Source organism: Macaca nemestrina, chromosome 11 (assembly GCF_043159975.1).
Source record: "Macaca nemestrina isolate mMacNem1 chromosome 11, mMacNem.hap1, whole genome shotgun sequence".
NCBI classification, from domain to species: Eukaryota; Metazoa; Chordata; class Mammalia; order Primates; family Cercopithecidae; genus Macaca; species Macaca nemestrina.
The window spans coordinates 71,855,125-71,882,841 of NC_092135.1; the positions used below are offsets into that span (position 1 = coordinate 71,855,125).

General features: G+C 43.9%; 1 protein-coding gene and 1 long non-coding RNA gene across 7 annotated transcripts in view; one reads left to right on the plus strand and one right to left on the minus strand.

Annotated features, from left to right (window-relative positions):
* Positions 1–1,574, minus strand: part of LOC105483219 (Sp3 transcription factor) — an 82,394-nt gene extending 80,820 nt beyond the window's left edge. For all 6 annotated transcript variants that reach the window (XR_011609867.1, XR_011609868.1, XM_071072964.1 and 3 more), the window contains exons 1-3: positions 1,439–1,574; positions 676–824; positions 23–145 (exon numbers count right to left, since the gene is read on the minus strand). Coding sequence is in view for 4 of the 6 variants with exons in the window: in XM_071072964.1 (XP_070929065.1) it covers positions 23–145; positions 676–824; positions 1,439–1,445 (279 nt within the window). In the remaining 2 variants the exon portion in view is untranslated. The remainder of the gene's footprint in view (positions 1–22; positions 146–675; positions 825–1,438) is intronic.
* On the plus strand, positions 1–27,586 carry LOC139357148 (uncharacterized). The gene is made up of 3 exons (XR_011609870.1): positions 1–107; positions 14,738–14,866; positions 27,403–27,586. It is a non-coding gene; the product is annotated as an uncharacterized lncRNA (long non-coding RNA).
* The last annotated feature ends 131 nt before the right edge of the window (positions 27,587–27,717 follow it).

The window sequence follows — 27,717 nt, forward strand, 5'->3', positions numbered from 1 at the left end:
GCGGGCCGCGCGCGGGACTTACCGCTCCGGCGGCGGCGGGGGCCCCGGCTGCGGCGGCCGCCTCCTCCTCGTCGTCGCCCGGCGATGGCGGCCCTATCTTGCTGCAGGTAGCGGCCAGCAGAGCGAGCGGTGACGGCTGAGTGTCCTACCCCCAATGGGCGGGTTCAGAGAGGGAGACAGGGGGAGGGGGTGGCGGTTAGGGCCGGGCGGCCTCTCGCACAGGAAGTGCGACTCGATCCCCGCCGACTGCGCCCGGGCGAGCGCCAACCCGCACTCTCCTCCTCCTCCTGGTCCCGCCGCCGGCCCCCGCCTGGCGTCCCCCGCTCCACGAACCCCGGCTCCCCGGTCTGCGGGCAGGCGGGCGGCGGGCTAGCGCGCCGGGCCTCCGCCTTCCGCCCGGAACCCACCCCCGAGAGGGCACGCTGGGGCCCACACTCACACGCGCACAAAAAGGCGGCAGGCGGGCGGGGCGGGGCGTCGCGGGCGGGGTCGGAGCGTTGGCGCCTCGGGCGGGCAGCTCCCGAGGCGGGGGGAGGGGAGGGGTGGGGAGGGGAGGGGTGGGGAGGGGAGGGGAGAGGCGAGGAGGGAGGGGTGAGGCGAGGAGGGAGGGGAGAGGCGAGGGGAGGAGAAAGCGGCGCGAGGGGGGAGCCGGGCCGGGGCTCAGCCGCTCCTCACCTGGGCCGCCGCCGCCGCCGCCACCGCGCCGTTTCCGTGCTGTTGCTGCTGCTGCAGATACTCGCCGTGGCCGCCGCCACCACCACCGCCGCCGCCGCTGTCCACGTCCAAGGCAGCCATTTCCTCTTGTTTCACGGGCTTTTCGGGAGCTGCAGGCACAGCGCGGGGGGGTGGGGGTGGGGAGGAAGGCGGGTGGCGGAGAGGGAGGGGGCCCGCGGGCCGAGGCGAAATTACTCCCAAAGCCCGGACCCAGGCCCCTTCCCCTCCCCCACCCGCCCCCCGGCGGCGGCGGCGGCGGCGGCTCCCTCCTCCCCTCCTGCTGCTGCCCCCGCCCGCCGCTGCCTGTAACCCTCCTCCTCCTCCTCTTTCCCTCCTCCTCCTCCTCCTCCCCGCGCTGCCCCTGCCCCCTCTCCTCTCCTCCCCTTTCCCTTCGCGCCGCTCGCTCTCACTCGCGCTCGCTCCTCTCGCACCGTCAGTCACTCACACACGCCCGCCCGCGCCCGCACACAGGGGGATGCGCTCCCGGCGGACCGGGCCGCCCGCCCCGGGGCCTGGCGGGGAGACGGTGTTGCTGGGGCTTCGGGGGTGGACGGTGGCTGGCGGGGAGGGGAGGGAGGCGCAGGGGAGTGCAGCTTTCTGCCTCTCACAGACACTCGGTCGCACACACGGGGCCAGGACCGGCGGCAGCGGCCCCGGGCTGGCTGTGGTCGGCGGCAGCGGCGGCGGCGGCAGCAGCAAGGGTTGCTCTCTCGGCTTTACGTACCGGTCATAGTGTGTTTAGGGCACCTCAGGCGGGGCTCCCCGCCGCCTTACACATGGTGAGGAGCGAAGGCGGCGGCGGCGGGAGAGGATGCGGGAAGCGGCGGCGGACACGGCCGGAGCGGTCCGGGGATTTTTTTTTCCTATTTTGATTGACTGTGCGGGAAACACAAAAGGTGGAGCCTCCAGCCCAAAAGGGGGGAAGAGGGTGACAGCCTGCCCGGAACTCCCGCCCCTCTTCTTGGCCCTCATTCGCCGCCGTGTTCTCCGTCGGATGTGCTCATTGGTCCAGGCGCCCGTCCGTCGCTGTGCCAGGCGGCGCGCTTCCTGTTTGCCCCCCGGGTGGAAGGGGCGAGACAATGAGCGGCCGTGGCAGCGTAGGTTTCCGAGAGCGGCTACGGCTCGCCGGTTACCCCGCTGTGTCCGCCTCTCTCGCCGGCTGCCGCTGCCAGGCCCGAGGCGCAGGCCTCCTCCACCTCGCAGGCGCTCGGAGCAGGCCTAGCCAAGCTGTAGGGGAGCTGAGCTGGGGAGGAAATTCGTCCCCGGTGACTCCGGCTCCACTGGAGGCTACCTCCATCCCGGCAGCAGCCTCGGCCGGATTTCCCCAGGGCCTCGCGCTCTTGGAGCCGCCGCTTGCCTGCGCTGCCAGGAGGCCACCGCCGCTCAGCCCCGGGGCTGCTGCTGCGGCCGCTGCCGCTACTGAGCAAACCAGACCCGCCCCACGAGCCCGGGGGGAGGGAGCTGGTATTAGGGGAGACACCCCCTCCGAGGCTGGAGGAGGATTTTTCTCACACACATCCAGCTTTCTGATTCACAGACAGCCATCTCGCTCCCAGCCCCCTTAGCCCCAGCTTTCCAACCGGTCTCCCACTTTCACGTACCGTGAAGGCAGGCATTTAAAGCAAAAAAATTTCAAGTCACCTCACATACGGAAGGAGAGTTTTAATTTTGGTCAGTGGCACCAAAACGGGCACTTAAAAGTATATTTCATTTTACCTGTGGTATGTGTATGTATCCAATGGGGCAGAATACTGTTTTTCTAAAAAGTCAGTCACATAATCATTTTGCTGCACAAACGTATTATCCCCAGCCTCTTAATCCTCTTGGTACCAAGTCAGATATCTCCTGAAACAAGCCCATCAACCATTGCCAACGTTTTTAAAGTCGTGAACTGGTGAAGTACCTTTTTTCCCCCATTGGAACATTTTTGTTGTATTTTAAAATCTTGTTTCACTCATTGGATTAGGTTAAAACTCCTTCCTTCTTTGGCAACCGTGATATCTTGCTGTCATCCTGGGGGAAAATGCTGAGGTTTTATGTCTGTGTTTTGCCAACTAAGAGATATCTCTCCCTGTTACCTTCAAGTATAGTTGCCAACAAAGAAGTTAAATTCAAGAGGTGGAAACACTGTCCACAATACCTCTTTTTTAGAAATCTGGCTCAAGAATCAGTTTTCCCATGACTGTGATGATTGTATTTTGTGTGATACGTGATGATGTGCTGGTGGATGAGGTTGTGAAGCACTTTCACTAGATTTTGTGTGTACTAACTTAATAGGTAATCCATTTGTGAGATAGCGAGTTTGCATCCCAGTTCCAAAGCAGTTAACCGCCTATGCTCACAGGATCAGAAACATTGTATGGTTACTTTGCTCTTAATTGTACAAAGATCGAATTTCTAGGGAATTGACCTAAAAACCACAAACATGCGGAAACGAGACTCAAAATTCTGAGTCCAAGAATAAGGTTCATCTCTCCTAATAGTGAGACCTTGTAGTCTCATTTAATTGGAAAAATAACTTCCAAGTTGAATGGTATAACCTGTGTACTATTTTACAACAAAAACTTTTAAGGAAATAAAAGTCACAAAATAACCTGATTTGGGGTGGGGGGAAGGGAAAAAGAGATGGGTGCCCTGAAGAGCAGGACAGGTGAAAAGTGAAAAGTAGACTGGGAGAGAGGAAGGGAAGTCACTATTATCACTCTGTTCCTACCTGCATCTGTTGGGTGGAAGGTAGCTCTTTCCCTAGAAAGGATATTTCAGGCATTTTCAGATTTTTTGTTTGTTTGTTTTTTCAGGAGTGGGGATATGTTCTACACTATTGCCATACCATTTTTGCAAAGTGTTAGTCCAGCCACCTAGAGAGCAAAGTATTTGGCCACAGGAATTAAATTCATTTCTTCATTCATACCAGTTGGCAAATGATATAAGACATGAAGTCTTTTTTCTTTCTTTTTTGCGGGGTGGGGATGGCACGTCCATAGACCATTTTAACAAACAAAAAAACACGGAAAAAAAAAAAATAGCCTAGCTGGGCACGGTGGCTCATACCTGTGATCCCAGCACTTTGGGAGGCCGAGGACGGCAGATCACTTGAGGTCAGAAGTTCGAGACCAGCCTGACTGCCATGGTGAAACCCCGTCTCAACTTGAAATACAAAAATTAACCAGGCACGGTGGCACACACATGTAATCCCGGCTACTCAAGAGGCTGACACAGGAGAATTACTTGAACCTGGGAAGTGGAGTTTGCAGTGAGCTGAGATGGCACCACTGCACTCCAGCAAGACAGAGACTGTCTAAAAAAAATTTTAAAATGACCTACCTGAACTAACTATACTGCTTTTGATGGGATGCTTTTAAGAGATATATATAGAGGTGGGGTGACAAAGAGAGGTTGGTTAATTGGTACAAACATACAGTTAGATGGAAGGAATAAGTTCTAGTGTTCAGTAGCACAGTAGGGTGACTATAGTAAATAGCAATATATTATATATTTCAAAATAACCAGAAGGGAAGATTTGAAATGTTCCCAACACAAGAAATGACAACCGTTCAAGGTGACAGGGGAGAGAGGGCAGAAAAAAAATGTCCAAAGTGATAGATACCCTAAACACTCTGATTTGATCATTACAACACTGTATGCGTGTATCGAAATACCACATGTACCCCGTAAATGTGTACAAATATGTATCAATTTTTTAACAACAAAAGATGCATATACCAAAAGCATCACTCGCTACTTTAGTCAGATTCAGAGAACCCTCTTAGACCACGCTTGAGTTACTGTCATGGAATATCTTTTAAAAATGGCTGGAAATGAAGATAGTCTTTTGAAAGAACACCTTTTCCTGCCTATTTCAGTATTGTAGTCAAGTCATGAAATATAATTTTTTTTTATTTGAGACGGAGTCGCACTCTCATCCAGGCTGGAGTGCAATGGCATGGTCTTGGCTCACTACAACCTCTGCCTACCGGCTTCAAGCAATTCTACTGCTTCAGCCTCCCCAGTAGCTGGGATTACAGGCGCCCGCCACCACGCCTGGCTAATTTTTGTATTTTCAGTAGAGACAGGGTTTCACCGTGTTGGCCAGGCTGGTCTCAAACTGCTGACCTTGTGATCTGCCTGCCTTTGCCTCCTAAAGTGCTGGGATTACAGGCATGAGCCCGGCTGAAATACAATTTAATTAAAATACTTTCTTAATAGAAACTGCCTCTCAGTGGCACCTACTGCTACATTTACATAGTAACCCAAAATTGCAATTGCTTAACAGGGAGAGAATCACAGTGCTGGATATTATTTATACTTTTTCTTCCAAAACAATTTTAGGAAATTCTCTGCTGGCAGTTTTTACCCGCCTTTAAGGAACATAATTTTTCCAGTTCCCCCTAAAATGGCTGAGTGCTGCACCATAACATCACTCCATTCCAACCAAACAGCTGGAATAAAAAATGCAATTATACACACATATATATGTATAATCTATACACACATAAGTATGTACAATATATGCATTAATATATAAACAGAACAATCCATAATAAAAGAGATGACCATCATGGATAAATCTCAATATTGTGTGAAAAAAGCTAGTTATAGAAGGATAAACATTACGCTACTACTGTATTTATATGAAGTTTTTAAATGTACCAAATTATATTCTATACTATATATGGATATATACATATGTAGTAACATTGTAATTGCAAAGGAATGATGTGCTAAATTTAAAATGGTGATTACCCTTGGTATGAAGAGAATGGGATTTGAATGAGTTTCCCTTGGGCTTTGTTTACATTTGCAAGTTTTACTTAAGCTAGGCTGAGTGTATTATTATTGTATTCTCTATATTGTTCTCTTTGCCTGAAATGCTATTTTAAACTAAGCATTATTTTAAACTAAAAAAAAAAAAAAGTACCTGATAGAAGAAGTACTGCAATAAGTAAGTATGCTCAGGTAACTGATCAAAGGGCTGGAGGCAAGAGAGAATAATTCAAATATAACTAAGTTTGCCAGCTTTTAGTAAATGGAAAGATGAACTGAAATAAAGGATTTTAAAAGGGCATGAGTAAGTGATGGGCCATTATGAATTTGGTCTTAGATGTGCTGAGCTGGAGGCGCTAGCAGGACTTCCATGAGATGGATAGCCAACAGACTGTTGTCAAATTGAGTCTACAGCCACAAAGAGAAGCAAGGGCAGGCTTGGATTTGGGGACTCTTACCATCTTCACAGGCCTTTGTCCATTTGTCTTCAAACATAGCTATGTTTGAAGGATAAACATTCCTTCCTATCTTTAAAAATCCTCCATGTGACTGGTTGTCCCTAGCTACTATCTTTTTTCTTTCCTCCCTTTCCTTGTCCAAAGTCTCAGTAACTTGCTGTCTTCTTACTGCCTTCCTAATATAATTCTACACCCAGTTTCAGCATCTGACACTGTAAACATTTCCTCCTTAACACTCTCTCCTCCCTTGAACATTATCAGCTTTCTGGTTTTCTCTCAAATATATATTTCTCTGTATTTTTACAGTGCAGTCCCATAAAAAGCTACCTGTGGTTGGCCGGGCGCGGTGGCTCAAGCCTGTAATCCCAGCACTTTGGGAGGCCGAGACGGGTGGATCACGAGGTCAGGAGATCGAGATCATCCTGGCTAACATGGTGAAACCCCGTCTCTACTAAGAAATACAAAAAACTAGCTGGGCGAGGTGGTGGGCGCCTGTAGTCCCAGCTACTCGGGAGGCTGAGGCCGGAGAATGGCGTGAACCCGGGAGGCGGAGCTTGCAGTGAGCTGAGATCCGGCCCCTGCACTCCAGCCTGGGAGACAGAGCGAGACTCCGTCTCAAAAAAAATAAAAATAAAAATAAAAAAAAAAAGCTACCTGTGGTGATGGAAATATTGTGTGTGTGCACTGCCTATTACCATAGCCACTAACCACGTGTGACCATTAGGAACTTGGAAATGTGGCTAGTGTGACTGAGGAACTGAAGTTTTTTTTTATTTTAATTAAAGTTAAATGCGAATGGCCACACATGGCTAGTAGCTATCATATCAGACAGTGCCACTTTAGGGTTTCTTTTCAGTTTTTGGTTCCCCGAGCTTTTCTTCAGAAGCTGGGAACACAGCGTTCTGTAATGTCAGCCCTCATCTCCAAACTCACTCCCAAACCTCTAGTTATCTCCTGTCACCTGAGTTCTTGTTCTATATCCTTTTTTTTTTTTTTAGACAAAGTTTCACTCTTGGTCAGGCTGGAGTGCACTGGCATGATCTCAGCTAACTGTAGTTTCCACCTCCTGGGTTCAAGCGATTCTCCTGCCTCAGCCTCCTGAGTAGCTGGGATTACAGGCGCACGCCATCGGGCCCAGCTAAATTTTTTTGCATTTTTAGTAGAGACGGGGTTTCATCATGTTGGCCAGGCTGGTCTCAAACTCCTGACTGCAAATGATCCACCTGCCCCGGCCTCCCAAAGTGCTGGGATTACAGGCGTGAGCCGCCGCACCGGGCCTTGTTCTATATCTTTAAGCACTGTGAATTCCTCTTGAATGTCTCACTTTCACCTCAAACTCAGAATGTTTAAAGCTAAACTCATAGCTTTCTCTACACAACCAGCTCCTCCTCCATTCCGAAGCTTCTGTCTGCGACAGTGAGGCTATCATTCTCTCAGAAGCCCATACGGGAAATTACCTTTGACACATCTCCCTTCCCTCTCCCATAGGCAGCCGCTTACCAGGTGCTGACTGCCAAGTTTTCCTGCAGACACTCTCAGCTACCTGTTCATTGAAATCACATTTATTGAACCCTGCTCTACAAGATGCTGCATGGTCCCTATCCTCAAGGAGTGGATATCCAGTTAAGAAACAAAATATAGGGCCGGGCACAGTGGCTAACGCCTGTAATCCCAGCACTTTGGGAGGCCGAGGCGGGCGGATCATGAGGTCAGGAGATTGAGACCATATTGGCTAACACAGTGAAACCCCGTCTCTAATAAAAATACAAAAAAATTAGCCAGGCATGGTGGTGGGCGCCTGTAGTCCCAGCTACTCAGGAGGCTGAGGCAGGAGAATGGTATGAACCTGGGAGGTGGAGCTTGCAGTGAGCCGAGATCACATCACTGCATTCCAGGCTGGGTGACAGAGCAAGACTCCGTCTCAAAAAAAAAAAAAAAAGAAAAAGAAAAGAAACAAAATACAGGCCAGGCACAGTGACGCATGCCTCCCAGCACTTCGGGAGGCCAAGGCAGGAGGAACACTGGAGCCCAGGAGTTCAAGACTAGCCTAGGCAACATACTGAGACCTCAACTCTACAAAAAATTTTTTTAATTAGCCAGGCATGGGGGTGCATGCCTGCAGTCCTAGCTACTTGGGAAGCTGAGATGGGAGGATTCCTTGAGCTCAGGAAGTCAAGGCTGCAGTGAGCCGTGATTGCACCACCGCACTCCATCCTGGGCCACAGAGCAAGAACCAAAATATAAACATACACAAATTCAAATAATAGAGAAGAGAAATAACAAAGCCTACAATACATCAGATGCTTTGCCAAAGGACTGTCTTCCGAATTCAGAAATCACGGGGGGGTCAGTCAGCTCCTTCTGGAAGGGATCAAAGCATGCTTTGCCCTGGCCCACTTTTGTTGCCCTAGACAGGCCTCCAGACTTTCCTGCTCCTTTCTGTTCTGTGTCTACCACCAAATTAATCTTCCTTAACCTGGCTCAAAAAATTTGAGTGATTCAAATGATCTAATGCATATCAGGGCATCTCTCCCAACTCCTCACTGTCCTGTAGACAATCTAACCACGGAAAATTTACTGGCCCTCTGCCGCCAGGATTTTCCTTCTCCCCTCCCCATGCTCCAATTCAAGTCTTAACCTCTTTCCATAAAGCCCCTGCTGGCCAGGCATGGTGGCCAATCTCAACACTCTGGAATTCGAGACCAGCCTTAGCATCATGGCAAAACCTCATCTCTACAAAAAATACAAAAATTAGCTGGGCATGGTGGTGTGCACCTGTAGTCCCAGCTACTCTGGAGGTTAAGGCAGGAGGATCACCTGAGCCCGGGAAGGTCAAGGTTGCAGTGAGCTGTGATCGTGCCACTGCACCGCAGCCTTGGTGACAGAGACCGTGTCTCAAAAATAAAAATTTAAAAAGCCACTGCTTCCAGCTATTGGTCATTCCCTCATCTCTAACTTTCCATTAACCTTATAGTATACCCCCTAATATCACTCTTAATTCATGATTTAGTATTGTCACCACGATTTAAATCATAAGTGCTTTGTGCACAAGCAATATCTTACTCTTTTTCTACAGTTCTTAAGCAGTGATTTCCAAGGAAGGAGAGGTATCATTTGAAAACAAAACAGCTCTTTGTCCCATAGGGACGTTTTTAAAAGCTATGACACTTAACTTACTGGAATTTCAAATATTAAAGGAAAATGTGAGACTTTTATGCTTTATGAAAGCAGGCATGTTGTGCAGTGAAAGAGTAAGGAGACAATTTTTCAGTGTTGAGCAAATAGAAGATAATTAATGGATATCTGTTGAACAATGCATTGATTTCAACAAGCCATGAATTTGGATTCTTTTAGGATTAAACGTTCAGACTTCTTATTTTAATGGAGAAACTGTTAGTAATATGACCTGCTGATTGTAAAGGGGCCACAAAACTGGTACCAGTTGAACCAACCATCAAAAACATAAGGATATGTTTGAATGTTTTTATGAACCATTTGATATATAATATATGCACAATGTATACATAAACTATAAAACAATAATAGATGATGAAGTCACCTAATTTAAGAGATTTCTGGAACTAATAAACACCTATTATTTATTTATTTATTTATTTATTTATTTATTTATTTATTTATTTTGAGACGGAGTTTTGCTCTTGTTGCCCAGGCTTGAGTGCAGTGGTGCGATCTTGGCTCACCGCAACCTCTGCCTCCTGGGTTCAAGCGATTCTCCTGCCTCAGCCTCCGTAGTAGTTGGGATTACAGGCATGCGCCACCATGCCCGACTAATTTTGTATTTTTAGTAGAGATGGGGTTTCTCCGTGTTGGTAAGGCTGGTTTCGAACTCCCAACCTCGGGTGATCCGACCACCTCGGCCTCCCAAAGTGCTGGGGTTACAGGTGTGAGCCACCGTGCCTGGCCAACACCCATAATTTAAAGCTTCTGTTATCTTTAACAGCAAATGACTTTATTTTTGCTCTAATTACATATATTTCACTGAGTTTTTTTTAAAATCTAGTATATTAAAAATATGGCGTTTCTTGGCCAGGCGTGGTGGCTCACGCCTGTAATGTCAGCAGTTTGGAAGGCTGAGGTGGGTGAATCACCTGATGTCAGGGGTTCAAGACCAGCCTTACCAACGTGGTGAAACCCTGTCTCTACTGAAAATACCAAAATGAGCTAGGCATGGTGGCGTGCGCCTGTAATCTCAGCTACTCAGGAGGCTGAGGCAGGGAAATCACTTGAACCCAGGCGGCGGAGGTTGCAGTGAGCCAAGATCACCCCATTGCACTCCAGCCTGGGCAACAAGAGCGAAACTCCATCTCAAAAAAAAAATAAGGCATTTCTTTAAATTCTGTAGTCAATATGCCTGTCTTACTCATTGCATTGGAATTATTTTGTTTCTAGCATGCTTGCTAACTCATGAGTTTGTACTTTTTTACTCTATTTTGAACATTCTGATTTCACATTACTGAGATAATCTTTCTTTTTTGTTGTTGTTTTTTTTTTTTTTTTTGAGACAAGGTCTCACTCTGTCACCCAGGCTAGAGTGCTGTGGTGCCATCTTGGCTCACTGCAACCTCCACCTCCTAAGCTCAAGTGATCCTCCTGCTTCAGCCCCCCCATGTAGCTGGGACTACAAGCGTGAGCCACTACATCTGGCTAATTTTTGTATTTTTTATAGAAATGGGGTTTTACCAGCTCAGGCTGGTCTCGAACTCCTGAGTTTAAGCGATCCACCTGCCTCAGCCTCCCAAAGTGTTAGGATTACAGGCATAAGCCACCAAGCCCAGCCTACCGTGAAATAATCTTTCTACCTCATATTTCCTCCACACTGAATTGAATAAGCCACTTATCTGCTTATGTCCCTAGTCGTCTTAAGTCATTTCATTCCTTCTTTGTATTGACTGACCCTCCCTCTAGTTTTGTATAACAAGCTTACTGCATGTTACTTCTTCCAAATCACTGACATATAAAAATGAACAAAATTGGTCCTAATATTGATCCCTGGAGCTTTGTAACCCATCCATTCCAAACTATTCCACACTTTGATATCAAAGTCAATGTTTAATCTACTTAAGTATTTCATCGCTATACCATACTTGTCTAACTTCTAGATTAGTTGTTTGTCTGGTATTGTTTTCATGGTACTTTATCCTAAAATATAAGTAATTGGTTCATGGCTTCCCTCAGCTGATACTTGTTATTAGACCCAGAAGTTATTTCATATCACTGAGGCAGATGAGATGTGAAGCCATGCTGACTCTTTAAAATTAAATCATAACTTTCTGATATTTCCATTTGCTGATTTCCTACAAAATTTACCCATGTCACCTTCTCTACGGAAGTTAATACTTCTGAGTCTCATGCTCAAGAGAAAAAGGGATATTTAAGGAATGAATAATAATTTAATGAGGGTTTTACTTATTATAACTGACATAGACCTAGTCAAAGATAATGTATTTCAAATCACTTTTCTCCTTATTGATGAATTCAAACATCTATTAAGAATAAAGAAGCAGGCTAAGCGTGGTGGCTCACGTTTGTGATCTCAGCACTTTGAGAGGCTGAAATGGGTAGATCATTTGAGTCTAGGAATTCAAGACCAGCCTGGACAACATAGGGAGATGCTGTCTCTACAAAAAATAAAAAATTAGCTGGGCGTGGTTGCACCCATGGTGGCATGCACCTGTGATCCTAGCTACTCTCAAGGCTGAGGTAGAAGGATTGCTTGAATCCAGGAGGTTGAGGCCGTAGCGAGCCGTGATCGAACCACTGCATTCCAGCCTGGTCAACAGAGCAAGACCTTGTCTCAAGAAACAAACAAACAAAAAATCAAGAAGAAGATATTTGCATTACAATAGTGAAAATGTATCAGAGTAGTCAAAATTCATAGAACTGTATAACTAAATAAGGTAAATTTTACTATATGTAAATTATACCCTATTTTATAAATAGAAGAAAAAAGTAAATAGAATCTTCATTTTATGTTTGTTTTGTTTTTTTGAGACGGTGTCTCACTTTGTTGCCCAGGCTGGAGTGAAGTGGCACCATCTTGACTCACTGCAACCTCTGCCTCCAGGGTTCAAATGTTTCTCCTGCCTCAGCCTCCTGAGTAGCTGGGATTATAGGAACCCACCACCATGCCCCGCTAATTTTTGTATTTTTAGTACAGATGAGTTTTCGCCATGTTGACCAGGCTGGTCTCGAACTCCTGACCTCAGGTAATCCACCCACCTTGACCTCCCAAAGTGCTGGGATTACAGGCGTAAGCCACCACACCTAGCCAGAAGCTTCATTTTTAAAAAAACCTAGTAGAATACTGAAAATGAGACTCTGTGAGAATAGCATAGGGGATGGTCCAGGCTCCTGTACCTGGGAGGTTTAACATAAACTAATTTAATTGTGGAAACTTTTTTGAAGAGGAGATGGAAGCATATGAACAAAGGCTTAGAAATGAATATTTTGAAAGAAAGAAATCCATGGATAACAGTGGAATGGCAAGAAATGCACATGTTAGGCTGGGCACGGTGGCTGACACCTGTAATCCCAGCACTTTGGGAGGCCAAGGTGGGCGGATCACCTGAGGTCAGGAATTCCAGACCAGCCTGGCCAACATGATGAAACCCTGTCTCTACTCAAAATACAAAAATTAGTCAGGTGTGGTGGTGCATGCCGTAATCCCAGCTACTTGGGAGGCTGAGGCAGGAGAATTGCTTAAACCCAGGAGGCGGAGGTTGCAGTGAGCCAAGATGGCACCACTGCACTCCAGCCTGGACGACAGAGTGACATTCTGTCTCAAAATTTAAAAAAAAGAAACAAAAGAAATGCACACTTTAAAAGTGTGTTTAATGTATGCTAAAAGCAAATGCATAAAAAGGCCAAATGAATAAACCCACAGAGTTCCTCACAAACACATATATTTCTGCAAATATAACAGCAAGATTATAGAAAGAAAAATGGTGTATATAAACACACACACATATGTGTGTGTGTGTGTGTGTGTGTATATATATATATCTGTTTTGTACACTTGAAAGCAGGAACCATCAGAAAACATTGCACCTAGTAGGACTTTAATAAATTATTTGACTAAAGTGATATTTAACTTCTTTAGGCCTGTTATCTCATTATTAGTCAGCTATTCCTAACTTGTTTTTAATTTGTTTTATTATTTTTAATAAACTTTTTATTTTGGAATGCTTTTAGATTTACAAAAAAAGTTACAAAGATAATATAGAATTCCCATACACCTCTAATCCAATTGTTAGATTACAGCCAATCATTCCAGTTTGCACAGACTGTCCTGGTTTTAGCACTGAAAGTCCCACATCCCAGGAAACCCGTCTTCCACACAAACTGGAATGGTTAGTCACCCTACAATGTTAGTATCTTACCTTACCATGGTACATTTGTCAAAACTAAGAAACCAACAGGGTGCATTATTACTAAACTCTAGACTTTATTTGGATTTCATTAGTTATTCCAGTAACATCCTTTTTGTATTATAGGATCTAAATCAGGATACCACATTCATGTGTTTAGTCATTATGTCTTAGTGTCCTCTAGCCTGTGACACTTTCTGAGTCTTTCCTTGTTTCTCATGACTTTAACTCTTTTAAGGAGTACAATAGCCCACCCTTATCTGTGAGGGCCATTCCAAGACCCCCAGTAGGTGCCTGAAACCTCAGCTAGTACTGAACCCGATTGCCATCAATTGGAACACGTTTTTGTTCATGTCTTCCACCCACAAACTTAATGCCTTTTGCATCTTAACTAGCATTTATCATGCACAGTGGCCATAACTTTTGCAATCTGAGGTGTGATGGCAAAACTAGCAGGAATTACTTTTCCGTTCATCACAAGTTCACAGATAGAAGATTTGTTCTTGTCTTAGATCTCAGCAACCCCAGCATATGATTTTTTTTTCTTTTTCTATTGAGAAGGTTCGCCTTTTCATTTAAAGGAGGTACTTTATGGCTTCTCCTTGGCATATCTGAATTACCAGCATCACTACTCTTGGTGCGTTGGGACCATTGTGAGGTCAAATAAGAGTGACTTGAAGGCTGGGCTCACGCCTGTAATCCCAGCACTTTGGGAGGCCAAGGTGGGTGGATCACAAGGTCAGGAGATCGAGACCATCCTGGCCAACATGGTGAAACCCCATCTGTACTAAAAATACAAAAAAAAATAGCTGGGCTTAGTGGCATGTGCCTGTAATTCCAGCTACTCAGGAGGCTGAGGCAGGAGAATCGCTTGAACCAGGGAGTCAGAGGTTACAGTGAGCAGAGATCTTGCCACTGCACTCCAGCCTGGCAACAGAGCAAGACTCCGTCTAAAAAAATTAAAATTTTTTTTTAAAAAAAGAGTGACTTGAACACAAGCACTGCGGTACTGTGACAGAATCCATGAGAGGGCAATTGAGTGACTAACAGGTGGGTAGCATTGACCATGTGGATCTGCTGGACAAAAGGATAATTCTCATCTGGGTGAGATGGTGTGGGATGGCCTGAGATTTCATCAAGCTACTCAGAACAGCACACAATTTAAAATGTATAATTTTTTATTTCCAGAATTTTCCATTTAATATTTTTTGCCACGATTTGCTGAAGATAACTAAAACCACAGAAAGTAAAACTGTTGGTAAGGAGGTGCTATTGTACTGGTAAAGTATTTTGTAGAATGTCCCTCAATTTGTGTTTGTCTGGTGTTTTTCTGACATTTAGACTGGTCTTATGGGGCTCGAGGTCCTAATTTTATTTATTTATGTATTTACTCATTTATTCATTCACTTTTAGAACCGAAGTTTTCCTATGTTGCTCAGGCTGGAGTGCAGTGGCTATTCACAGGTGCAAACATAGCAGCTTCAAAACTTCTGAATTCAAGCCATCCTCCCATTTCAGGTTCCTGCATAGCTGGGACTACAGGTGCGTACCACCTCATCCAGCTCTTATTTATTTATTTATTTATATTTTGTTTATTTTTCTTTTTGAGATGGGGTTTTGCTCTGTTGCCCAGGCTGGAGTGCAGTGGTGTAATCATGACTCACTACAGCCTCAACCTCCCAGGCTCAGTTGATCTCCCCACATCACCCCCGCAACAAATAGCTGGGACTGCAAGTACATGCCACCACACCTGGATAATTTTTGTATTTATTCTAGAGATGAGGTTTTGCCATGTTGCCCAGGCTGTCTGACCTTATTTTTAATACTTGCATAATATTTCATAGTATGTAACTTGGAATATATTATATGACATTCTTGTAACTAAACATTTGCACAGATCCATGATAATTTTTAAGGTTGAATTCCTCTAAGTAGATTTGCTGTACTGAAGTGTAAACACAATTTTAAGGCTTATGATATGCATTGCCAAATTGCCCTTCAAAGTGCATAAACTTACCAGTTTATACACTCACAAGCAATTTATAAAAGTACTTATTTCTCCACACACTCAGTTTTCATTTTTATTTTTAATCTTTGCCAATTGGATCATCAAAAATATGGTGCTTTTTTAAAGTTTCATTTATTTGATTACTGGTGAGAGTGAGCATTTTTACACGGTTAGTGCCATTGGTATTATTCTATGAGTTTCTTGTTTATACCCTTTATCCAATTTTCTATTGAGACATTCATCATTTTCTTTTGATTAGAAAGTGCATATTAGGCCGGGCGCGGTGGCTCAAGCCTGTAATCCCAGCACTCTGGGAGGCCGAGGCGGGCGGATCACGAGGTCAGGAGATCGAGACCATCCTGGCTAACACCATGAAACCCCGTCTCTACTAAAAAGTACAAAAAACTAGCCGGGCGAGGTGGCGGGCGCCTGTAGTCCCAGCTACTCAGGAGGCTGAGGCAGGAGAATGGCGTGAACCCGGGGGGCGGAGCTTGCAGTGAGCCGAGATCGCGCCACTGCTCTCCAGCCTGGGCGGCAGAGCAAGACTCCGTTTCAAAAAAAAAAAAAAAGAAAGTGCATATTAATGATGTTAAACATTTTCTTTCAATATGTTTCTAATTGTTTTCCAGATTTTCATCTGCGTTTTAATGTCTTGATATTCAGAGGTGTGAACCACTCTCATTTGTTTTCTGCCTTTGGATGTTGTTTTTGTTTTTCAATTTGTTGTTGGTTTGATTTTAATATGGAGCTCAGTTCTGAATCCTGCTTGTTCCGGGACAGCTCACATGAGTCTTCAAGTCCTGCAGCACAGCAGTCTCATCACAGATTGACAGTGCTCCCCTTCCTAGTGAGGCAATATCCCTAAGTCCTCACAGTCCCAAGCTTTAGGAGATAAAAAAGAAACAAAAACAAATTCAAAAGCACACTCTTCTGAAAGCTGCCAAATTCAGGCTGCCATTGACCTCGAAGGAAATAAATTCCAAAGATAGTAAAAACCACAGAAAAAAAAAAAAAAAAAAACACATCTTTTAACACAGTTCAGCTCCAAACCCCAAAACAGTCTGAAACAGTCTGTTTTAATGGCTTTAGTGCAGTAGAGAATAGGGGTTCCCAGCATCCTCTGTGAGCATCCCTGCCATCGAGTCTTTCCCTAAGGCTTCGGCTCTCTCTGAACAGGGATCAGAAGCCTGGACTCTTTAAGTCCTGCTCAGGGAGGCCAGGATTTCTCTTTCCTGTTTCCCATTTTCTTTGCCTCCATTTTAGAACTTTTAAGGTCCTGACAATCTCAGAACAGATGTCAGGACTGAAAGTTATTAGAAAGAACCAGAAAGGGGTGGGAGGAGGGAGAGCATCAGGAAGAATAGCTAATGGATGCTGGGCTTAATACCTGGGTGATGGGATGATCTGTGCAGCAAACCACTGTGGCACACATTTACCTATGTAACAAACCTGCACATGTACCCCTGAACTTAAAAGTTAGAAATTAAAAAAAAAAAATTACTCCTAAGTATTTTATTATAGTGAGACTTGATACTTTGTGGAGAAGGTCCTCCCTCCTTAATTTTTTTTTTTTTTTTCCAGATAGAGTCATTTTCTGTTGTTTAAGCTGGAGTGCAGTGACATGATCACAGCTAACTGCAGCCCTGACTTCCTAGGCTCAAGTGATACTCCCACTTCTGCCTCCCAAAGTGCTAGGATTACAGGCATAAGCCACTGTACCCAGCTCTTACTCTTTTTATTCAGGAATGTCTTGGGTGTTTTGTTGTTGTTTTGTTGTTGTTGTTTTGGGTTTTTCTTTTTTTGTTTTTTGTTTTTTCTGGAAATTTGCTCTTAGATGCACATTTTAGAGCCAGTTGTCAGGCTCCATGAAAAATGTAGAATTTTCATTAGCATTGTTATTGGATCTATAGATCAATTTTGGAAGAATGGACATCTTTATTATATTATTTCTAGCCATGAAGATGGGATATGTCTTATTTAGATTTTCATAATGTCTTGCAATAAAGTTTCATAATTTTCTGCAAAAAAAAAAGAGAAAGAACCAGCATCTCATGCCTGTAATCCCAACACTTTGGGAAGCCAAGGCAGGTGGATCATGAGGTTAGGAGTTCGAGACCAGCCAGGCCAAGATGGCGAAACCCATCTCTGCTAAAAATACAAAAATTAACCAGGTGTGGTGGCGGGCACCTAAAATCCCAACTACTTGGGAGGCTGAGGCAGGAGAATCGCTTGAACCTGGGAGGCGGAGGTTGCAGTGAGCCGAGATTACACCACTGCGCTCTAGCCTGGGTGACAGAGCGAGACTCCATCTCAAAAAAAAAAAAAAGAAAAGAAAGAGAAAGAACCAGAAACATTAAAAGATTAAAAAGCCTTATGCCTTCTCTTTTTCCCCACTCCTCTTAATGAAAACATTTAAGACAGCAAAAGCTTTACATTAAATTTAAGTAAGGAAAAATAAATAAGAAAAACTTGAGGCAAAAAGCAGGCCTAGTTCACAGATGGTATAGTATTTTTTATAATTGACAAAAATTGTATGCATTTATGGTATACAAAACATGATGTTTTGAAATCTGTATACATTGTGGAATGGCTAAATCCAGCTAATTAACATATGCATTACTACACACACTTATTTTGATATATGTGTATGTCTGATGAGAACACTTAAAATCTACTCTCTTGGCAATTTTAAGTGTAGAATATGTTGTTATTAACTAGTCACCATGTTGCACAATAGATCTCTTGAACTTATTCCTCCTGTTGAACTGAAATTTTGTATTCTTTAACCAACATCTTCCCAATCAACCCCCACCCCACCACCAAGCTTCTGATAACCACCATTCTATTCTGTTTCTAGACTTTTTTAAGTTAGACTTTTTAAGATTGCACATATAAGTGAAATCATGCAGTATTTGTTCTTCTGAGCTCAGCTTATTTTATTTAACATAATATCCTCCAGGTTTATCTGTGTTTTCACAAATGACTTTTCTTCTTTTTTAAAGCAGAATAGTTTTCCAGTATGTGTGTATATTTATATACACACACAGCAAAATGTGACATATATATCTCTCACACACACATTTTCTTTATCCATTCATCCACTGATGGACACTTAGGTTGATCTTAGGTTGATTCCAGTCTTAGCTATTGTTACTAATGTTGCAATGAACATGGAAGTGCAGGTATCTCTTTGACACACTGATTTCATTTCCACTGGATAGATACCCAGAAGTGGAATTCCTGGATCACATGGTTTTTTGTGGAACCTCCATACTGTTTTCCACAATGACTGTACTAATTTATATTCTCATCAATAGTATACAAGGGTTCCCTTTTCTCCACATCCTTGCCAACACTTGTTATCTTTCACCTTTTTGAATAATAGTCATTCTGACAGGTGTGAACATAGCTTGCTTTTCTATTATGAGTCAAGGGATCTTAGGAAGGTCGCCTTCTCACATTTTCCCCAGAATATCTCCCTTCTACAAACTCACTATAGATGTTTTGTTTCTCAAGTGTCTGAACAATATCCAGTAGAAGTGGGTATGTGTGAGTAACTGCAATAATTCTTGGAAAGTACTGAGATGTATGAACTAGATGTCTGTCCTCAAGTCTTCAGAGATACAGATTATCCTCTGGAAACAAAGAGTACCCACAGTTTTGCCTGGATTGTGCTTTTCGGTTGAGAAAGGGGGTCTTGACAGAGAAGAGAGCTCATATGGCCTTGATTAAGGTGGGAGCAGATGATGATGGGAGGAGGTGCAGCTGGTGCCTTAAACACATGCTTACTCTCTCTACTGGGTAATAGAGCTTTGGTCCTGAGGGAGCTACTACTCTGATATTCAATGGTATAAAAACTAGTAACGGGGACGTGGTTTTCACCCCCACCTCCTCACTATTCCCAAAAGCTGGTCCAATTCTAAAACTACAAATCAGAACAACTCAACATTCAGTCAGCAACCCCAGGTCACATTCTTCATTCCAAAAGGCTGCAACCTAGCCCTGTTCAATGCAGCTGTGTTATAGAAATATTTTCTTTAACACTTGTAAACTGCCTTTTTTCTAGAGTTTCCTTGTTGGTGACCTTATTTTGCCATCCAGTTTCAATGTAAATGCAGCACGGAAGGGGAGTGGGAGGGATGTCCTAGCCTGAGCCAAAGCCGGGCTCCAAGCCAGGATACAGATTCGTCTGGGCATGTCTGATGGGCTTGCCAGGAGTATCTCAGCATGAGGGATGGAGGAGGCCCATAGAAAATAACATCCTAAGTCAGTAGGTGTGGAGGGATGCATCACAGGTATCGGAATCACCAGGAAAACATTAAAAATGTGTGTACCCTGCAAACTACACTCCTGATTCTGATTGTGTGCGTACGTACATGTGGGAACACTCTAGTGAGGAACCCTGCTTTAGCACCAAAATTGGCCCTAAGAGTTATACAGATCAGTCTGCACTAGAGGCCTGAGAGCTCAGAGAAAACAACAGGGCTTCTGTGCATAGCAAGTGTTCCCAAGCCACCGGCAGCATGGCCTTGCTACAGTGTTGTAAACACCAATAGCTTCAGTACTTCAGGTATAGTCTGCATCAGGATGCTTAAACTAGAAACCATGGACCACTGGGAGTTCAAGAATAGGCTGCAGGGGTCCATGAACTCCCGAAAATTGCATCAACTTACTGCGTATACGTTTGTGTTTCTGGGAAGAGATTCTATAGGTTTTGTCAGATTCTCAAAAGATAATGTAATCCTCAGAAGGTTAAGAACTACTGCCCTGGCAACTGCCAAAAACATACTGGGGAGAGCAGATTTTGTAAGATTCTGAGAATGCTATGATGGTAAATCTTGGCCAAAACCAGAAAAATGTTGCTTTTTCATCTAATGTGACTTATTTTTACCTCGAAGCATCAGTGACCTGGCAAAACATTCGTTGTGTGAAATCACACCCATCTTACCCATGCTTTAAGCCCACTTTAAATGCTTCTACCTCCTCCCTAGCCAAAATCATTGCATCCTCACCTAAACCTTGTGTATCTCCTTTGTAGTAACACTTTTTACCTAGCATGAGTACATATATCATATCTCTTTCACAAACTATAACTTTTTTTTTTGAGACAGGGTTTTACTCTGTCACTCAGTATAATGGCATGACCATGACTCACTACAGCCTCAAACTCCTGGGCTCAAGCAATCCTCCTGCCTCAGTGTCCTGAGTAGCTGGGACTACAGGCATGTGCCACCATGCCTAGCTAATTTTATTTTATTTTAAGAAACAGGGTTTCACTATGTTGCCCAGGCTGGTGTCAAATTCCTGAGCTCAAGCAATTTTCCCACCTCAGCCTCCCAAAGTACTGGGATTACAGATAGGAGCCACCATGCCTGGCCAAAGTATAACCCTTGAGAGTAGGAATTATGTTTTATCCATTTTCTTTCTATCTTACAGTGTCCAGTGTAGCACATTTACTTAGTTATCATTGGATGAGGAATGAACAAGTCATAAATCCATCCATCTGCCAGATCTTTTTACTCTCTCTACTAAAAACAACCAATCTTTTTTATTTATTATTTATTTATTTTTATTTTTTTATTTTTTGAGACAGGGTCTCACTCTGTCACCCAGATCTCAGCTTACTGCAACTTCTGCCTTCCGGTTCAAGCAATTCTCCTTTCTCAGCCTCCTGAGTAGCTGGGACTACAGGTGTGCACCACCATGCCTAGCTAATTTTTTATTTTTTATATTTTTTTGTATTTTTAATAGAGTCAGGGTTTTGCCATGTTGTCCAGGCTCGTCTCAAACCTCTGAGCTCAGACAATCCACCCACCTCAGTCTCCCAAAGTGCTAGGATTATAGGCATGAGCTACTGTGCCTGGCCTAAAAACAACAAATCTTATTTCCTTGTAAATTATGTATTTTAAATATATTCCTTATAATCTCCATTGTCCTAGCCCATTTATTTACTTATTTACACATCATCCAATGTTTACCTGCCTTATCTGTTTACTTGGTTGCACACTGCTTGGAGGAACAGGATCCCATATAACCCACACTACGGAAACCTACATGCCTCTTGGGAAGAATGCACAGGGCTAACCAACATGTCCGGTATTCTGGTGTATGTGCCTCACAGTACAGATATACCATGAGGAAATGTTTCATAAAACACAGAACAGAGGCTGGTAGGAACAACAACAACAACAAAAAACAACTGCTAATGTAGGAATTAAGCAAAAGAAGCAAATCATCAGGTTATGGAATTGGATTGCAGATAAACCAAATGAAGAGAAGCCTGAACCTGTCTGAAGAAGAGGGCCGACAAGGCAACGCAGCCTCAGGGGGTAGAGCTCAGCAACAGTTCAGAGCTTTGGAACTAGCCGCATGCAGGTTTTGCAGGAGCTGCCAGGTTTTTTCTAACCCTATTACCGTATTTGGTTTGTTCCATATTTGTGTCAGGCTTTTCCTGTGTTCAGAAAGACCTGACTGCAGCTATTACATGTAAAATGCTAAGAAAATCATTTTATGTACTCTGTTTTCAAAGTAGAACGCAGAGTATTTTTAAACTGATCCGAGCACATTCCTGATTATCAAAGCAGCAGAGGCACAAAGATAGGGTGGCTTTCTTCTCTTTGTCTCCTTTTCTTCACAGTTTACTGTTTGTTACTTACATATCCACTCAGATGTCAACACACCCTTAATTCTGTACAGTCAGTGTCTCCAAAGGTCAGTGTGATCTTGGCGACCATTTCGGCTTACTGACTGAATTGTGTTACAGCATGATGATTATACGCAAGATGTTGATTAACTGATAATGGGCAGTCATAAATGTCAGGCCAACCATTCCACAGGCGAGGGTCAATGCAAGTGGTACAAGGCTACACCATTTAGTGGCTACATGGATAGTAGCTTAGCTAGTGATTTTAAATACACCACAACTACACAGAGATCAGCCCTAGGACTCAGGGTGATTTTAGAGGGAATGCAGTTAGATAAGTCAGATAATCTCACATTGCTCATGTAGCTTATCACAAGTTTATTTGTCATTCAACAAGCATGTATGGAGTGCTTATGTGTGGAAACCATCATTAAATGGAACAAAAGTCCTACCTATTAGAATGAAGTTTACATTCCAACAGAGAAGAGTCCCATCTGGGCATCATCTGTCAATCCTGTGGTAGTTTTGCATTTTCTCTAAGTCTCAATTCTTGGAGGTTATTACCTTGCTTGCCCCTAGTATTTGTATCTCTGGGCCCCAGATGAGTTTGTTTCCAGCACCTCGGGTATTTGCAGAAGTAGGGTCTCTGCATTTCTGGGCCCCAGGTCCAACCCAATCCTCTCTTATGTGTTAAAGAGGCCCCTTTCCTTACTACCTTAGGGGCTTCTTAAGCTCTTAGGCCCTGGCCATTGGGGGCTTGTTAGGCTCTGGCCCTCAGGGATCCCTGAGTACTCCCAGAGACTTCTAGGACAGAGGGTAAGAAAATATGAGTGAGTCCAGCTTAACCAACTTACTTCCTAGATGAAGAAACTGAGACCAGAAAAGCAAAGTGACTTGCAAGTGTCACATGGAGGGACCTAGATGTGTCCCCTGCTTCCTTCCTCTCAGCCTAGTGTTTTTCTGTCACATTAAATGACATGCCCTGTGAGGTCTAACAAAAGCGGCAAAGGTGGCTGGAGAACAGAGGTGACTATAGCAGGATGCGTGATCAGATAGAGCTTATGCTTAAGAATAACTAGAGAGGACTGATTTCTTGTTAGATGGAAAATCTTGAGTACTTTGGTATCATATCTTCTTCATCACCCCAAACAGGATGAAATCAAGGCAAAGAAGCTGGTGTTGGGTGTCCTGAAAGCTACTGCAGATATAGGCCAGTCAATAGTTAAGTTATAATTTAAAAATCTTTGTTCCATCAACTCATCCATTTATATGTTTCCGTAATTGTTTACCCAGTTTACTAGGATGAGCCAATTTTGAAAGGGTCCAATGTTGTCACAGCTGGGCTGGACTATGCTAAGAGGAAAGAATTTTTCTAGATCTCATTCAATACTGGGACCAGGAACAACAGCTGCCTGAGCCAACAGTTCTGATGAATATGGGACAGAGAGAACTGAAACCATGAGAAGCTTGAGCTTGCTTGCCATCTGAGAAAACCCTAACAAAATTTAAAACTTTAATAAGAAACTGTATGATCCAAGATACCAACACTCATTAGCTTTTAACCGTCCTTACCAACGAATCCATTAGCAATTAAACAACACCATGGGCTTCGTGTTAGATTTAATTTCTTCAGGGTACCAATTTTATGGCTTGGGGCAAGTTCTTTAACTTTCCTGAGGCTTTTCTACCCATGAAGTGGAGATAATAAATCCTCTCTGATCTTCCTCTCTAGGTTGTGAAAATTAAATGAGCAAGCATATGAACACTTTTTATAAACTGTACAGCACTGTAAAAATTTAATTATCATTATCAATTAGCATTTAACTATAAAACGTTCTTAATTAAGCTCAATTTAAAATTTTAAATTTAGTAACAATATGAACTTGAAACTTTGCTTTGGGGGGCTTACATGTTACCAATGTCAATTTTTTTTTTTTTTTGAGATGGAGTCTTGCTCTGTTGCCCAGGCTGGAGTGCAATGGCACGATCTTGGCTTGCTGCAACCTCCACCTCCTGGATCCAAGCAATTCTTCTGCCTCAGCCTCCCAAGTAGCTGGGATTACAGGTGCCCACCACCATGCCCAGCTAGTTTTTGTATTTTTAGTAGAGATGGGGTTTCACTGTGTTGGCCAGGCTGATCTCAAATTCCTGACCTCGGCCTCCCAAAGTGCTGGGATTAGAGGCATGAACCGCCATGCCCAGCCCCAATGTCAATACTTTAAAATTCAAAGAAACAAAACAAATTCCTTCAGGTATAATCATATGAATGAAAATAGTCTTTCATTCATTCATTCATTCTTTTTAAATAAATATACAATTTATTTTCCTTATCACAGAGAAAGTTAAAAAGAGAGCCACTAGGGTGAGTTCATTTTACACACTTTATGGAACAGATAAGGTATTGTTTACTCAATTGCTGAGTTCTAGAGGAGAACTCCAATCTGAATTCTACTCAGTATTAACTGCCTATCCTTCAGAAGGCCTCATACTTGGATGACTGAGAAACTATCTTCTTCCTTCAAACCCTGTACTTTTATTTTTTACCACGGAAATGTTTATTCCTCTGTCCCAAATTGCAGAAAACCTTCTTTGCTGAGATAAGCAAAGCTTTGCCACTTTTGGTAGCTTTAATCAAAAACTGATTCTACAGATTTGGCTGCCCAGACAAGTTGACTGATGGAAAGATATTTATTAACATGCACAGGACTGAGGGATACCTGTATATGATGCAATAATTCTTAAATCCACATCTGCCAACCTTTAGGGCATAATTAACATTATTTTATTTTATTTTTTATTTTCAAAACTGTACCCTGTGCAATATCGCCCTTGGGTGTTAGTGGAGAAAATGAACACATTGTAACAATAAAATATTACAGAACAGTAATAGTGTTCACTAATAAAAATGAGAACCCACAAAACAGTCTTATTGCCAAACTGCTGCGGAGAAGCAAAGTCCTTTAACCACTAAGACTGGGACAGAGTAGAAACAAACTCTTCCAAGCAAGGTAGGATGGCGCATGCATGCAGTCTCAGCTGTGCGGGAGGCTGAGGTGGGAGGATAGTTTGAGCCCAGGAGCCAGGAGTTGGAGGCTGCAGTGAGCTATGATTGTGCCACTGCACTTCAGCCTGGGTGACAGAGCTAGACCCCATCTCTTAAAAAAAAAAAAAAGGAAAGGAAAGAGAGAGACTTTTCTTAAGCAATGCAAGGGACATAGGAGCTGGTACAGGGAAGAAAGGCTGGAGGAGGAAAACAGCAAGCTTTCTTAGGAGCAAATGATTTCCCACCCAGGCCTACAAAAAGTTCTCGAGTATGGTAATGAGCCAGAACTGCCTTGGTGACTGCAGATGCGTCAGGTCATATTTGATACTTAAGTGGTATAGTCCAACTTTAAATCTCTAACTGAAGACCTCCCTGTTTAACTTTCCCACCAGACTTACCTGATGTTATGGCCCTCATTTTCCTAAATAGGAAAAGGTCTATATTATTGTAAAACGTAAATAAAACTAATCTAATCCATATATACAAATCACAGTGACCGAGGATATGTATTATAAACAAATGCATGCATACATACAAATACGCACACACACAGTATATACACACACTCACATGTGTATATCCATGAACTTACAGGCCCTTCCGAAGATCTGACAAACATAATAATCTACTGGCCAAAATACAGAACCAGTCCACTAGGCGTCCTTAAAATAAGAGTGTACTCTAGTTTTTCTTCAAGCCTCCACAAAGTTTTGCATTGCTATCAAAATATTTTTGGAAATTCTGTAATGTTTCTCCTTTTCCCTTGGCTTCTTATTTCTGGCAAGGACTAAACCCCAAAATATCTTTCCTCTGGGACACTGAAATAACTGTCCCAATGCAGCTGCCAGAGCTATAGCTATTCAGAGATTTGAGACAGATTTCCAAGGAAGGCCACTTGTAATTTTAATTGTTTGAGTCAAAAGACCAACTTTCTGAGATATTCAAAGAACAGGTGTATGAGAATTTTTAGTCATTCTGGATGCTCTCATTTTCGTTCATGATTCTATCTGCTGTTTCACTTCTGTTTCATCCCTCCTTTTGTCTTCATCCCGCCCATCCTCTGGGTTTTATTTTAGACCTACAAAAAAAGTCAGCCACCCTCCTCCCTCCCAGTGCTCTGAAGTCGTATTTCTCCTCTGCCGACTGCTCAAAAACTTTCTTGTTATAATGATGCCACAGAATTGGGGTCTTTGTACCCAACACCACCTCCCTCAAGTTTAGGCCAAGGAAGAGGGTGTATCTGGTAGATAAAGGGAGGAAGCAAGCTGTCTCTGCCAACAAGCGCGGCTGCTTGACCAGCCCAAACTGGGAGGCTTCCTGCAGATGAATAAGGTTTAGACCCATCACACAGCACACAGGAACCTTTCCTGTGCTTATGCCCAAGTTACTCACCTTTAGGTCGGTGCTTCTCGTCTCTGGTAGTTGTTTTTAAAAATATCTTTGTAAAAAAAAAATTTTTTTAACAAAACCTTTATTTAGACCCATTGAACAAAATCTCTGGGCCTCGGCCTGAGCGTTGCAATTTTTTTAACAGTTCCCAGATGATTCTATTGTGCAGCAGGGTTAAGAACCACTGATTGAGATTCCGTTCGTGGAAGTTATCCAACCCCAAGCTTACTCCCTTCCTTCCAAATACACCCCAGGAGATTCCTCTGCCTGTTCTCACACTAAAGATTTCTGGGAGCCAGGAAATAAAAGTAAGGCGGCCTAGGGAATGCAGTTAGTTTTAGAAAGGAAGAGGGTTGAAAAGAGAGGGGGTGCCACAGAGTGGAGGAGGCTGTGCTTGTGACTCTCTCCCTACCCCTCTGTGGACATGAGCTGCACACAGCTGGTGTAGATAAAGCTACCACCTCTCTCGAGGACTGGGCCTCCGAGGATTTGAGGATGAGATACTCTAAGTGTCAGCATGTTCAGTTACTTTCCTGCTGGGGTGGGAGAAGAGAAATCATAAGTGCTGGAGGATGCTGGAGACTTGAGAACTGTGATGCAGAGACTCTGGGGAGAAGAACATGATCCCCAGCCAGCAAGAACAATTTAGAAATTAAGCCGGGTGTGGTGGCTCAAACCTGTAATCCCAGCACTTTGGGAGGCCAAGGCAGGAGGATTGCTTGAGGCCAGGAGTTTGCAACTAACATAGCAAGACCTCATCTCTACAAACAATACAAAAATCAGCCAGGCAAGGTAGTGCACACCTGTAGTCACAGCTACTTGGGAGACCGAGGTGGGAGGATTGCTTGAGCCCAGGAGCTGGTGGCTGCAGGGAGGTGTGATTGAACCACTGCACTCCAGCCTGTGCAACAGAGACCTTGTCTCAACAACTAGAAAAGTAAGTCCCACCCATGCCAAAGAATTAGGATACAGTAACGATATGATTTTCCATGCAGAACCCAGCTTGAGAGCCACACAGCTTCTGCGGTGACGCATCCACAATGGCCAGAGACTCTGCTAGCCAGGGAGGAAGCAGCTCTCAGAGCCCAACCCACATGGTCCCTTCAGACCCTCCAACTGTTCCCTGTGCAGTTAGGAAATAATAAAGAAGTCCCTTCTTGGGGTCCAGAGCTTAAACGAACCCCCAGAAATTCTAGACACCCCCGGGTTGCTTAGGCAACTGGTGGGCACCATCCAACACTTCCAGGCCAGTGACTCTGCTGGGAGAGTGGCTTGCCCTGCTGCTCAGCTTTTGCTCAGAGAATCCTGGC